This window comes from Tyto alba, unplaced genomic scaffold, assembly GCF_018691265.1.
Source record: "Tyto alba isolate M040663 unplaced genomic scaffold, T.alba_DEE_v4.0 Super-Scaffold_28, whole genome shotgun sequence".
NCBI classification, from domain to species: domain Eukaryota; kingdom Metazoa; phylum Chordata; class Aves; order Strigiformes; family Tytonidae; genus Tyto; species Tyto alba.
Genome location: NW_024881302.1, coordinates 521,583 through 535,563, shown reverse-complemented (window position 1 = coordinate 535,563; position 13,981 = coordinate 521,583). Strand labels below are relative to the sequence as shown.

The 13,981-nt window shown below is 57.5% G+C and overlaps 1 protein-coding gene across 1 annotated transcript in view; it reads left to right on the top strand.

Moving 5' to 3' along the window:
* HS3ST4 (heparan sulfate-glucosamine 3-sulfotransferase 4) overlaps positions 1-1,986 on the top strand; it is a 62,653-nt gene extending 60,667 nt beyond the window's left edge. The window contains exon 2 of the mRNA XM_042798927.1: positions 811-1,986. Within this exon, the coding sequence (XP_042654861.1) occupies positions 811-1,447 (637 nt within the window). The 3' untranslated portion in view covers positions 1,448-1,986. The remainder of the gene's footprint in view (positions 1-810) is intronic.
* The last annotated feature ends 11,995 nt before the right edge of the window (positions 1,987-13,981 follow it).

Genomic DNA, 13,981 nt, shown 5'->3' with positions numbered 1-13,981 from the left:
GCAGCTGAGGAGGTGTGAAAGGCTGTGGTGCTCTTGCGGGAGACATCATTTAATACCTTCCAGCCTACTATGATAATCTTTAACTGGGGGCAGTTGGGACAAGCATTTACCTCTTCATTTTCTTAGATATAAATGCTATCTCACTGCAGTTTCATTTTACAATATGGTAATATGCTATCCAGGAAAGTCTTGCTACATGCTAATTTATCCAGTAGGCAAATTCCTTTTGGCTAATAAAAGTGCTTGCACAGGAAGCTCAAAACCCAGCAGCAATTAATTATTGACAGAGCATGTGAATTAGAGATAAAAGAAAAGTCATTCTTTCTCACACACAAGATAGTAAATAAATTTAATTATTGTACTAGAAGCAAGGGATCTTATTCTGTATTAAGTTTTATTAGCTGAGACATTTAAAAGCATGTCATCATAACAAAAAGGTCTTGTGTAATCCTAACTGCACCACTCTGGTACAAGGCTCTGAAGTGAATAGGCTTAATTGAGCAAATGGAAGCAGATGGCTTGCTGAACAGACAGGTATTGTACAGGTTTATTGTCAATTAACTTTTGTCTACATACGCCTATGGCGAATTGACTGTGTAATGTGTTACCAAGGCTGGTTTAACGCTTCGGGCGCCCACCATGTCCAGGGTCCAGGAAGAAACAAAGCCCGCAGCGGTCCCTGAGGCCCGCCGGTGTGGCTGCACCCCTCCTCCCAAACGTCCCGCCGGCGCCGGCGCGGCGCAGGAGGGACGCCGGGGTGCCGGCCCGTGCCGCGCCCCTTGCTAACACCCCTCCTCTGCTTCTGCGCAGGAACGTGATGCCCAAGACGCTGGACGGCCAGATCACCATGGAGAAGACCCCCAGCTACTTCGTGACCAACGAGGCCCCCAGGCGCATTCACTCCATGGCCAAGGACACGAAGCTGATCGTGGTGGTGAGGAACCCGGTCACTCGGGCCATCTCGGACTACACGCAGACGCTCTCCAAGAAGCCGGACATCCCCACCTTCGAGGTGCTGGCCTTCAAGAACCGGACCCTGGGGCTGATCGATGCCTCCTGGAGCGCGATCCGCATCGGCATCTATGCCCTGCACTTGGAGAACTGGCTCCAGTACTTCCCCCTCTCCCAAATCCTTTTTGTCAGTGGTGAGAGGCTCATCACTGACCCAGCTGGGGAAATGGCCAAGGTCCAGGACTTCTTAGGCCTCAAGAGGATTGTAACAGAGAAACATTTTTATTTTAATAAAACCAAGGGGTTCCCCTGTCTAAAGAAGCCAGAGGACAGCAGTGCTCCCCGGTGCTTGGGAAAGTCCAAGGGTCGAACTCACCCCAAAATAGACCCAGACGTCATCCACAGACTGCGGAAGTTTTACAAACCCTTCAATGTCATGTTTTACCAAATGACAGGCCAAGATTTCCAGTGGGAGCAGGAAGAAAGTGATAAGTAGGACCACGAGATCAGGAAAAATGTTCCTTTCTTTTGAGATGCGAATCATCATTAGAGACCCAAAACTCACTCGGGGCTAGAGGCTCGGCCTTGTGAGCGCAAGACTCTTGCGCTGGCAGGGTTGCAGCCAAAGCCGCCCTGCGTTTCCAGCTCTGAAGCCTTAGTGGCATGACACCTCGGGTTGCACTTGGGCTCTTCCCACCGTGACTCCGAGGGGTCAGGGGGTGGGTGGGAGGAGGAGGAGGCAGAGGGAGCGGGGTTCCTCAGGGTGGTGGGATGCTTCGTGTCGGCACTTTGCTGCTGGGGTCCTGCTCGCAGCCAGGCAGGCAGGACCAGCTCCTCCTGCCATGGCTAGCTGAACAGCAGGGTGGCTCACAAACCCCAGCAGCACTGGGACAAACCCATCGATGTGATTTCTCCTGCCCTGGCTTTTAGCTTTGCCCAAACAGCAGCATCAGATCTGGTAAATTCAGGACGGGGTGCATTCACGTGCACGCTGGTATTTCTGTGTGGAAGGAATAAAGCCAGTTATGCTGCAAAGGAACTATGTACAGAAACTTCATTTGCACCAGACGTTTCAATGACTTGTTGCACTAAAACTAGTATTTACCAAGTGCCACAAAACACCTGGGCCCGATTCTCCTCCGACTGATGGGTGTAGCATCTCCACTGTTGGAAGAGACTCATTCCTGCTTTGCTGGGATGCTCAGTGAGCTCAGGACTGGGGCCTCCCCCAGACCCCCCCCCAGTTCCTCCTGGAAGCCGTACTGAAGACCGTTCCCAGGCACCCGCTCGGGGCGAGCCGGGGTCTCAGCGCCCGGCCAGGCTGCCGAGGTGCGGAGCCGCGCGTGTCCCTGCAGCAAGGCCGTGCTGTGCCCTGCTCGGGGTCTGGAGCCAGGCGAGGGGGTGGCTGCCGGGCAGAGGGTGGGGGACAGCCCCAGCTGAGGGCTGGGCCTCGGGGCCCCTGGCACTGCCCCTTCATTTGCACCTTGGAAGCGAGAGCCCTGCTGCTTGCTCTTGACAGCTGGGTTTGCAAAATGGGAGGTAGCCTTCATCTTTACTTCCCAATTACAAAAAAGCAGTTAATTCCCAGCATGAGCACTGCTCTGCACAAAAAAAGCGTGCTTTCTAGTGGAAATGACCACATCGACCACATTTGTGAATCCTGGTAGAAACTATAGAATAAACCCGTATCCCAGCTGGCTCTTCCAGCAGTGTGATGAGAGCTGCGTGCTGGAACCAGCGGAGAGCAGGCCAGCAGCACTTCGACACAGCTGCGCTGTTCCCATCCCCATTACCGAGAGGAAAACAGTAAGCGAGGGAACAAAAGGGAAAATGCAGAGCTACTGTTGCTGAAATGTTCCCTTCACGTGGGTGATTTCTAAGGGCACCCAAATATTGCTGGCCACTTGCTTTGTTTTAAGGAGTGGTAAGGATGCCTCCCGGGTGGAGCGGAGCTGCATGCGAATCCTCCATCCCTGTGGGTCCCTGGCTGCTGGAAAGCAGCAGAGGCACAGTGTGATATCTCTGTGGAAAGACCAAGACTCAGTTTTGATTAAGGTGGCAAGAAATCCCTACTGATCCGGCTAACCAAATGAAATCACCGGTAGGTTGGGTAACAAGCTGAACCTGCTTTGGGTTTCATGGCCTGTCGTGTGGTTCATTACGCCATGAAGTGGTCCTGGTGCCTTGGATTGGATGAAAAAGAAGCTGAAGCCATTTAGAAAATTTACACTGTGGGCCATGCTGGAGGGGCACCACAAGGTCTCTGCTAACGTCATGTCGGTTTCTATTAGCCTGATTAGATTTAAAACCAGCTCCTGACAACACAGTTTTTCACAGACCCAGAAATCCCCAAATTATTAGATGAAAATTGGAAGTATGTAACAGGAATAATTTTACAATGTTCCACACGTTATTAAAATCTCAGATCAGCTCCTAAGTGAAAACCGCTCTTGCACAATTTGGGGCGAGCTGCTCGATGCTTTCAGCTGGAGGACAAGGCGCTCACCAAGCTCCCGTGTCCGGGCTCCTCTCTGGAGCGATAGCCAGGAATTTTTGCCCGTTCCCAGCACGCTGCAGCCCTGACCCCGCGGCGGGCTGGCACTGAGGGTGCTGAGCGGAGCCTGCCGGGGCTGGGTGCCTGCCGGGGCTGGGTGCCTGCCGGGGCTGGGTGCCTGCTGGGGCTGGGTGCCTGCCGGGGCTGGGTGCCTGCCGGGGGCTGGGTGCCTGCCGGGGCTGGGTGCCGGGGACATCGTCCCCGCTCCTGGCACAGCTGCAGCCGTTATCCCGGTAGTGTGGCACTGCGCATCGCCGCCATGGCCAGAGCTTGGACTCGGTCCCCTCTCCCCAGCTTAACCGGGAGCAGTTTTACTCCACGCAAGGTCTCCTTGAGCTTGAGAGAGCCCCTGAGACCCCCCATCCCCTCCCAGCAGGTCTCCATCCTTGCCCCGGCCCTGCCTGAGCGCTGCCCCGTGTCTCCCTGTGCAGCTCAGGCCAGCTGCTCCTGGGAAGGGCTTCTGGTCCCCAACTGCCATCAAGCCACTGTCACTCTTCTCATCGTGCCCCTCGCTGGAGGGACCAGTGAGCCAAAAGTGCACATTTATCTGAAAATCACAATCCAGTGAAGCATCCCATCAGAGAGGGCAGGGCGTGCGGCTGGGCTGGGCAGGCGCGTCCATCCTGCACTGGGACGAAGCCCAGTTGGGCCTGGGGCTCAGTCCCACTGCTGGAAAAAGGCCCTGGAGCAGAGCTCCCGGCACAGGGCTCCCGGCACAGAGCTCCCAGCACAGAGCTCCCGGCACAGGGCTCCCAGCACAGAGCTCCCAGCACAGAGCTCCCGGCACAGGGCTCCCAGCTCAGGGCTCCCAGCACAGGGCTCCCAGCACAGAGCTCCCGGCACAGGGCTCCCAGCACAGAGCTCCCAGCACAGGGCTCCCGGCACAGAGCTCCCAGCACAGGGCTCCCAGCACAGAGCTCCCGGCACAGGGCTCCCAGCACAGAGCTCCCAGCACAGGGCTCCCGGCACAGAGCTCCCGGCACAGGGCTCCCGGCACAGGGCTCCCGGCACAGAGCTCCCGGTGCAGAGCTCCCGGCACAGAGCTCCCAGCTCAGGGCTCCCAGCACAGAGCTCCCGGCACAGAGCTCCCAGCACAGAGCTCCCGGCACAGAGCTCCCGGCACAGAGCTCCCGGCACAGGGCTCCCAGCACAGGGCTCCCAGCACAGGGCTCCCGGCACAGAGCTCCCGGCACAGAGCTCCCGGCACAGAGCTCCCGGCACAGGGCTCCCGGCACAGGGCTCCCAGCACAGAGCTCCCGGCACAGAGCTCCCGGCACAGGGCTCCCGGCACAGAGCTCCCGGCACAGAGCTCCCGGTGCAGAGCTCCCGGCACAGAGCTCCCAGCTCAGGGCTCCCAGCACAGAGCTCCCAGCTCAGAGCTCCCGGCACAGAGCTCCCGGCACAGAGCTCCCAGCTCAGGGCTCCCAGCACAGAGCTCCCAGCTCAGAGCTCCCGGCACAGAGCTCCCGGCACAGAGCTCCCGGCACAGAGCTCCCGGCACAGGGCTCCCGGCACAGGGCTCCCAGCACAGGGCTCCCGGCACAGGGCTCCCGGCACAGGGCTCCCAGCTCAGGGATCCCGGCACAGAGCTCCCGGCACAGAGCTCCCGGCACAGAGCTCCCAGCACAGGGCTCCCGGCACAGAGCTCCCGGCACAGGGCTCCCAGCACAGAGCTCCCGGCACAGGGCTCCCAGCACAGAGCTCCCAGCACAGGGCTCCCGGCACAGAGCTCCCGGCACAGGGCTCCCGGCACAGGGCTCCCGGCACAGAGCTCCCGGTGCAGAGCTCCCGGCACAGAGCTCCCAGCTCAGGGCTCCCAGCACAGAGCTCCCGGCACAGAGCTCCCAGCACAGAGCTCCCGGCACAGAGCTCCCGGCACAGAGCTCCCGGCACAGGGCTCCCAGCACAGGGCTCCCAGCACAGGGCTCCCGGCACAGAGCTCCCGGCACAGAGCTCCCGGCACAGAGCTCCCGGCACAGGGCTCCCGGCACAGGGCTCCCAGCACAGAGCTCCCGGCACAGAGCTCCCGGCACAGGGCTCCCGGCACAGAGCTCCCGGCACAGAGCTCCCGGTGCAGAGCTCCCGGCACAGAGCTCCCAGCTCAGGGCTCCCAGCACAGAGCTCCCAGCTCAGAGCTCCCGGCACAGAGCTCCCGGCACAGAGCTCCCAGCTCAGGGCTCCCAGCACAGAGCTCCCAGCTCAGAGCTCCCGGCACAGAGCTCCCGGCACAGAGCTCCCGGCACAGAGCTCCCGGCACAGGGCTCCCGGCACAGGGCTCCCAGCACAGGGCTCCCGGCACAGGGCTCCCGGCACAGGGCTCCCAGCTCAGGGATCCCGGCACAGAGCTCCCGGCACAGAGCTCCCGGCACAGAGCTCCCAGCACAGGGCTCCCGGCACAGGGCTCTCAGTGTGGGGCTCCGGAGCAGGACGCAGCCTGGCCCCCGGCTCTCGCTCCCATTCTTTCTGCCATATATTGAGGTTTATTTTTGTATCGGCTGGGCTCTCCGGCTTGAGAGGAGCCACCGAGCGCCCAGCGCAGAGGGGGCCCCGCTCTTCCTGCCCTGTGCAGCTGCCCCACGGGACCCCCGGCCCCCTGGGTGCCACCACGGTGCCACTGGCCCCTTCGCAGCACGGGAAGGGAGGGGGATGCACCAGCCACCCTGGGGACGGGCTGGGGGCACGGGCGGCACAGGGAGGGCCTCGCGATGGGGTTATTCTCTTTCTCTGAAATGCACCCCATGTCTGCCATGCTAATGCAGGGCTTGACAGGGGAATTATTTTCTATCTGGCCGGAGAGTGGCCTGCCAAGTGAGAGTCAGGTTAATAAAATTTTTTTTAAACTATTCAAATGTCAGCATTAGAATACACAGGAAATTGAATTTTGTATTTGATTTCAATTAGGAAAGCATAAATTATATTTAATTTTATACAGAGACTGAGTGATTCATTGTTCTGGAAAAGCTGGTACTTTATGGTTCAGAGACTGGAAATGGAGAGTTAGTCTTTTCTGAAACCAAACTGCTGTGCTGTTGCCTCCTTCCAAACGCGTCTCTGTCTGTCGGTGTCACTCTGTACCTGAACAACATGAAAGTCCCGACTTGAACACTTGAACCCACAGCACTAAACAATAAAACGCTGTAGCAGCTGCATTTCTCCATTTATCACAGCCCCCCCCTCAACAGCACCAACACCCCACGAATGGCCAAGTCACCAGTGACAAAAGGGCCGGGGGATGGCACATGCCACAGCTGGGACCAGGACCAGGACTGGGACCAGGACCGGGACCAGGACCAGGACCAGGACTGGGACCAGGACCAGGACTGGGACCAGGACTAGGACTGGGACCAGGACCGGGACCGGGACCAGGACCAGGACTGGGACCAGGACCGGGACCAGGACCAGGACCAGGACCAGGACTGGGACCAGGACCGGGACCAGGACTGGGACCAGGACCAGGACTGGGACCAGGACCGGGACCAGGACTGGGACCAGGACCGGGACCAGGACCAGGACCGGGACCAGGACTGGGACCAGGACCGGGACCGGGACCAGGACTGCCTGGGCCAGCACCCAGCCTGCAGGGTCGCAGGCAGGGTGGACTTTCCAGCCCACTGGGCAGCATCCCAGAGATGCCCTGCCTGGGAGCAGGTCAGGGACCCATGAAGCACACAACCCCTGCTTTCTGCTGCACAGGGACCAGCCACCGGCCCCCCCGAGCCAGGGCTGCCTCAGCGGGGGACAGCAGGAGTGTCCCTGAGGTGGGGGACAGCTTTCCTCACGGGCCTCGCAGCTCAGGGTGCACCTCCCAAGGTCACGAAGAACAAATCCCCAAGCAATGCCTTGGAAGTTTCACTTGCTGCTGATTAAGGATAAATTGGTGGATAGTAAAAGGCTGCCAGGCAAAGAAATCAGAGGGAAAATTTTTTAATCTTATTTTGTGTGCACAATTTCCTTCTAGTTCGACAAAAGCTATTTCACAGCACGGTCCTATTGTGTCATCTGATAAAAAACACTGAAAAACTTTTATCAACAAAATTAGGAAGTAGTGAACTATAAAATTGCTAATTATTTTCTAGTAAATTTACTTTTAAATAACTTTAGACACCAATTACAGGCACCATTAAGCACCATTAACACTGGGTGTATTTACCAAACAAGGATGGAACACTTACTATTCAAATCAGGATAATTTGGGTCTAGATTTTGTTGTTTGGAAAGCAGTCCCCTCTTACCAGATGTTTAAAAAGTCATCAGAAGATCAATTACACCTCCAATGTGGTCAGAGTCTTAATATTTGAGTTGTGGCGTGATACAATTCAGCCCTTGAAAGGAGCACCCGGTGGGCAGGGGCCGTAATCCCGAGGAGCTGCCCGGCAGCGCCTGCACCTCGGCGCGGGGCCAGGGCCGGCCTGCTGCTCTCCCGGGACCCCTGGGGATGCGAGTCCCACCTTTAGTGGGTCCAGCTGCCCCCGCAGGTCTCCATCCCCTGCTCCTGCTCCGGGCAGGGCTTCGCCACCCTTCGCACGCCCCTTCGAGCCGGGCACGAGCGCTGCTCGCGGCTCCCCCCGGCCGCCCGCTGCCGGCTGCCCCTCCGGCCTCGCCGGCTGCCCCCGGATTCGCTCCCCAGAGACGGGGCGGCCCTGCCGGGCGTTCCCCTCTTCCCTCCCTGCCCCGGGGAGCGCGGGCTGCCCCGGTGCCGGCACCACGACCCCCCGCTCCCGGCACCGGCCGCCCTCCGCGCTGGGCTGAGCGGCAGCGCACGCCTCGTAATTGGACGTTGCCAGGCGGCTGTCAGAAAGCTGGCTGCAAAGCTGTTACCTGCTCCCACTTTCCTGCTGTTATCTTTGACATCCTCATTATTTATTAACTGCCCTGTACCCAACAGGCTGCCACCGATGCGGAGCTGCTGTTATTATGCAGGTTCGATATTCCGCCTGCTTTCCAAGGTCACATCCTCCAGGATGTCTTGCAAACCAGATTGAAGAGGTACCAGTGAAGATGCAACATGTTCTGTATACACCGATGCCAGGTTTCAAACAGAGCCCTTTGAATAAGGATGACATACTAGATGGTGATATAAGACCCTGTTGCTTACTGCTTTTCCCGGTCCTGTGTGTAGCACTGAGCTTTCTGCACCTACATCAGCAAATACAGGAAACCAGGGCATCAGGCAAGAGCTCCAGCCTTCAGCTTTCACATACTGGAAGAAAGAGCTTTCCTCTGACACCCGAGCCTGAGAGGAGAGCAACGTGGGGATTATTTAGCTGGCCAGGTTACAAACCTGCAATGGCCTGTTATAGCTTTGTCAGCAGGAATAAACTCCTTTTTCCAGCACTCCGCCCCCCGCCGCTGCCTCCCTGGCACGGTGCCGGGCGCCTGTGACCCCCGCACAGTGCAGTGCAGTGGCTTCTGCACCCTGTGCCACCAGGCTCTGACGTCCCAGTTCTTCCAGGCAGAAACATCAAAACCAGCCGATGCTCTCCCCTCCCCAGCTTCCGTGGTAGTCTTGCTTGGGTTTTTTCGGTTTTGCTGACCTCAGAAACTATTCTTCTATGAGTCAGTCACTGGAAGAAAAATCTGATTAGAAAATTCTTGATGCCTTTTAAGCTCCTCCAACTTTAGGTAAAAGACTTGAAACCAGAAGAAAGAATTTGAGGGCCACTTCACTATTATTTTTTACCACCAACAGGGGGTATTTTGGAAATTTTTAGGTGTAACACAAGGCCTAATAGCCCAATAGATATGAGCACTTGCCCATACGCACCCCATGCAAGGACAGAGGCTACCAGATCAGAAGCTGTCTCCGTGGATCTACCTACAGAAGGAATTTCTGCTCTAACGTAGTGATGCTCCAGGATGACAGAGGAGAAAGACATTGGGGCTTTGCAGATTAATGCAGAGAGGTCCCCGTGCCACCAGTGCCTGGCCCCACATCTCGCCCGTGTCACAGAGGATCTGCCAGACACCCCAGCAAAGGGGCTCTGTGGGCTCCAGCACCCTCAGAGGACCGTGGCCAGGGCTTTGCCTCGCGCCAGTCTGGGAGCTGGGGCAGCGAGGCAGGGGGGCAGTGGGGGCAGTGGGGGCTGGCACAGCTGGGAGCCCCCACCGCTGGGAAAACAGCCTTTCTTTGCTGCTAAGGTGCCACGAGCTGTGTGTGCAGCCTGAGCTCGGCTGCTGCGCCGGCAGCGGGAGGCCGCTTGGCTGGCTCACAGCTGGGGTGGGCATCGCCTCGGGTGGAGGTGGGCATCCCCCGTCCCCCAGCAGCCTTGCGGGGAAGGAAGGGGGTCTGCAGCCCCCGGATCCCCTCCCCTCTCCCCGTCCTCAGAGGCGGGATGGGGGGCCCTCCGGCCGACCCCTCCTGCACTGCGCCCCGGGGTGGGCTGCCCAGGAGGTGGCTGCCCCTCTGCCCCCACACTGCGCCTGAGCAGGGGGCCGCGAGGTGGGCGCACCGTGTGCGCAGCCTCCCAGGAAATCGGGATGGAGAGGAACGGGGATCGTTTCAGTGATACATTTTCTGACTAAAGTCATTATGTGCAGAGAGATGTACGGGTAGCTGAAGGACAGAATTAATATAGTAAGTAATCCTCTCCCTTTAGCAATATCTTTCTGCATGAAATAATGATTTAATGTCTAACTTTTTCTAGCGTACACATTTCCTCGTAACAAACACTTATATGAGATGCAGCTATTTATGTTTCAAGGCAAAAAGCGTGGAGTGTAATGGACTCTACGCTGACTGTCTGTCCGTGAAGAAATTTCACCGTATCATAGGAAATGAGGAAAAACATTTTATTTGGAGACAATTTCTTTCTATTTAAGCCATTCTTATCTTTTTCCCTTGTTCTGTGTTGGAGAGGATCTCTGCCTGCCTCTGTGTTGCCTCTCCTGAGGACGGGGTGCCGGTGCTCTCCAGGACCCCCTGCCCGGCTGGGAGCCCCTTGCCGCCCCTGGGCACGTCTCACTGTGGGCGAATGGCCCCGGACAGGGGTTTCCTGATGCCTCCGAAGTGGCGGCGGGTGGCACAGGCTAGCAACTCCAGCAAACAGTTACAGAAGCTTCTCTACAGAGGTAGAGCACGCTTCTGGACATCACAGCTCTCAAGAAGGGTAGTTATTCCTGTAACCTTAAGTAGTGGCAGGCACCATAATCTGTGTTTGAGCACAGGACACAGCCCCAGAGGGGTCCCTGCCCTGGGGGCGCTGGCTCAGTGGCCCCGGAGCACATCACAGCCCTGGGAAGGAGCAGCCGCTTTCCAGGCAGCCGGCCCCGCTCTGTGCTGGCTGCTCCTCCCCGGGCCCAGCTGCCTTCGCCCAGGGCCAGCCGGGCCCTGCGGCACGGAGCCAGCCCACAGCCAGCCCCGGCGAGCTGGCCCAAGGGCCAGGGAACTGCTTTCCAAGGCAGCCTTGACTGCACTGGAGCCCCACTCCGGAGGCTCTCACCTCTGCTACTCCCTTTTCCTTCCACAAGACCAATAGCCGGAGCCCCGGAGGACAGAGATCTGTCCCACCCAGAGACCTGTCTCCAGAGTGTTGCTCTCCATGCTCTCTAAGGCAGATCCCACAAACATCAACGCCATGCAGAAGAACTGAGCTTTTCCCTGGTAGTGACGCACCATTTAAGAGCACTGATCCAGATAACATAAGAGATGTCTGTGTAATGAAGGCAAACAACACATCTGGCAATTTTCCACCCAGCTGACAGAGATGAACAGTTACAAATAAACCCCATTAATGGTGCAAGCATCCTTCAAAGCACGTCTTAAGATTGCGTGGGGCCAGCGTGCAGCGAGAGGGCCGGTGCTCTGGCTGGGTGGGTACAACAGAGCTGCCAGCACGCAGCCCCTGGTTAGCAGAGGTGAAACGAAGCACGGCGGTGGCAGAGGGAGACACTTCCCAGGAGGGGATGAGGGGACATGAAGCCGGGAGTGCACTGGGCAGTGCTGCCAGGGCCGCTGACATCACCCCACCGGGTGCTGGCCAAGCCCTGGCAGGTCACCCTGTGCTCCGGTGTCCCCCTCCCCAGGGACCCTGCGCAGCACCCAGCCTTGCTGCACGGCTGGGCCCAGCTGGGGTCCAGCCCCAGTTTAATGAGGGAAAGTTGATGGATGATTTTTGCCTTCGTCTTGGAAAGATACCCACAGGATAAGTGCGGTTAATGAAAGGAGTGAGGAAGACACAGGTCACTGAGGACGCCTGCACTCCCCTCTTGAAGGATTTCATCTGACCGGAATAAGTGGCTGAGAGCAAGTCCTCTGACAAATTCAGCTTTTTTCAGGGAATCTTTCCATTCACATGACAATTCCCTGGACACCAGTCCCACTGACTAATATTTTTAAGGTTTTTCACTGTGTCTGTGACCTGCTGCTTTTAGTCTCACCGGCCAGATCCCAGCCATGTCTCCTCTGTTAGCAGAATCTCCTGCTTGTGGAAGCAAAGCTCGCGGCCTTGGCACAGGGCAGGGAAAACCCCTGGGCAGAGATCCTGCGCGGCGGCGAGAGCCTGTGTACGGCCGTGAGGCAAAGCAGCCGCTGCCCCCCGCACCCAGGGTCCTCTCCCCCCTGGCTGGCGGAGGGGAGGGGGCGCGGTCCATGACCACGCAGCACATCCCGTCACGCTGTGTGAGATGGCGAAAGGGCCCCCACCCGCTCCGAGAGAGCTCGGTCCCCCCCAGGGGGGTGCCCTGCTCTGCCCTGTCCCCCGCGTCCCGCACGGCCGGGCAGGTCTGGCACTAGATGGCACCCCGATACGTGCTTCTCTGAGGAGCAGCCGGGCTCCCAGCCTCCAGAGCAGAGCAGCGAGGGGGAGAGGGGCTCAGTATCTGCCCTCCGCACCCCAGGGCTGGCCCAGAGCACGGCCCGGGCCAGGGCAGCCCACCCACCCACGGCCAAAGGGGCTCCGGCGGCTCCGGCTGCGAACCCTTCCCGGCCGTGCCCCGCATGGAGCCGGCAGGAGGAAAAGCCGAGGAACCAACAGAGTCTGTGCTGCCTCCAGCTCCCCCTGCCCAGCCCGCCGGGAGCTGGGGGGGGGGAAAACCCAGGACAGGGCTCAGACTTCAACCCGGCTCCGCACCAGAGGGCTGGATGAGGTGCCAGCGTCAGAAATCTCGCCCCCGGCCCAGTGCTGAGGTGGAGGATGGAGAACTGCTCCGTTTCCTCGGTGTTCCCAATTTACCCGGGTTAATTCCAGATAATTTAATCTAATTTTTCATTACCATGACCGTCCGCTCCATGCTGTCCCATGGCTTGGGAAGCACTTGTGGGCAACGGGCGCTGCTGGAGTAACACAAGTACGTGGCCTGGCAGATGAAGATGAGCCGCTCGCAGCAGATGAGCATCTTGAAGGAAGTCGAGCAATTTACGGTATTTTGCCCAAGCACCAGTGATTTTGGCTGCCCTTTGTGGGCTGACCTGTTTCTCTAGCAAAGGTTTACTGTGTCGAAGTTTGCTTTGTCTTAAAAGCCCACTGCATCTCCTGAGCCAACTGCAGCAATTTCTTAATCCTAAACACTGGTACCACAACAGCCTCTGCCTAGTGTGATACCAGCCTGCAAAGACAGTTCATTAGTGACTAGGCAAAAAGGGTCTCTTTATCTGGGCTGCAATTTGGCCACTTTCCAGTTCACACAATCTGTCAGAGTTCACAGAAGAGGAGGTCCTGCTGAGAGGGACTTTGCAGTTTCTGGAGAGCTACAGCTCCTGAGCTGGAGTGCATACACAATAGCAAATACCCAGCTCATCCATTTGGTCAGGGGCCATCTCTACAGGGTAAGATAGAAAAACAGTTTAACTAACATTTTCTTCTAGCAAGATTTAATAATGAAATCTTAAGTCTGGTGTTTTCCTTCCAGGTATGACAACTTATGTGGCAAAGTAGATTTGTTAGATTTACAATATGAGAATTACTCTCAGAAAGAGGAAAAAAAACCAACCCAAGACCATGTTCACAGAGACATACATTAGAAATATTCTAACGCCCCGAGAACTGCAGTTTTATCCCCATTCTATTAGGTAAAATGTCTTTTCATGCAACTAGAGAGGGAATGGCATATGCCACTGGCTTGCCCATCTGTCTTGCTCCGTTTGCAGCATCAGAGCTCTCAAACCAAGAAGTCAAGCCATTGGACCTGTCAAAAATTGCGGCATCTACTTCATTATTTTAAACACAGAAAACAAGAGCTACACAGCAATACAAGTTGGAGTCATGATTGTAACATGTACAGGTCAGGCATTCCCAAGGGTGCTGGGTACAAACCAGCGCACGGCACCAGGGGAGGAGAGATGGCCTCGGTGTTGACTCAAACCCGGTAGCAGAGGACACTCTTCCTCCCACGCCGTGGAGCGAACAAGCTGAACTGCACCTTCTTGGAGGGCGTTATACACAGAGACGCAGCCTTCCCTCTAAAGCCTGTGCCTTGCACAAACACACGGGCACCACCAGGACATTGCTGTGTGCCCGCGCACCTCGTGTGCTGCACAGC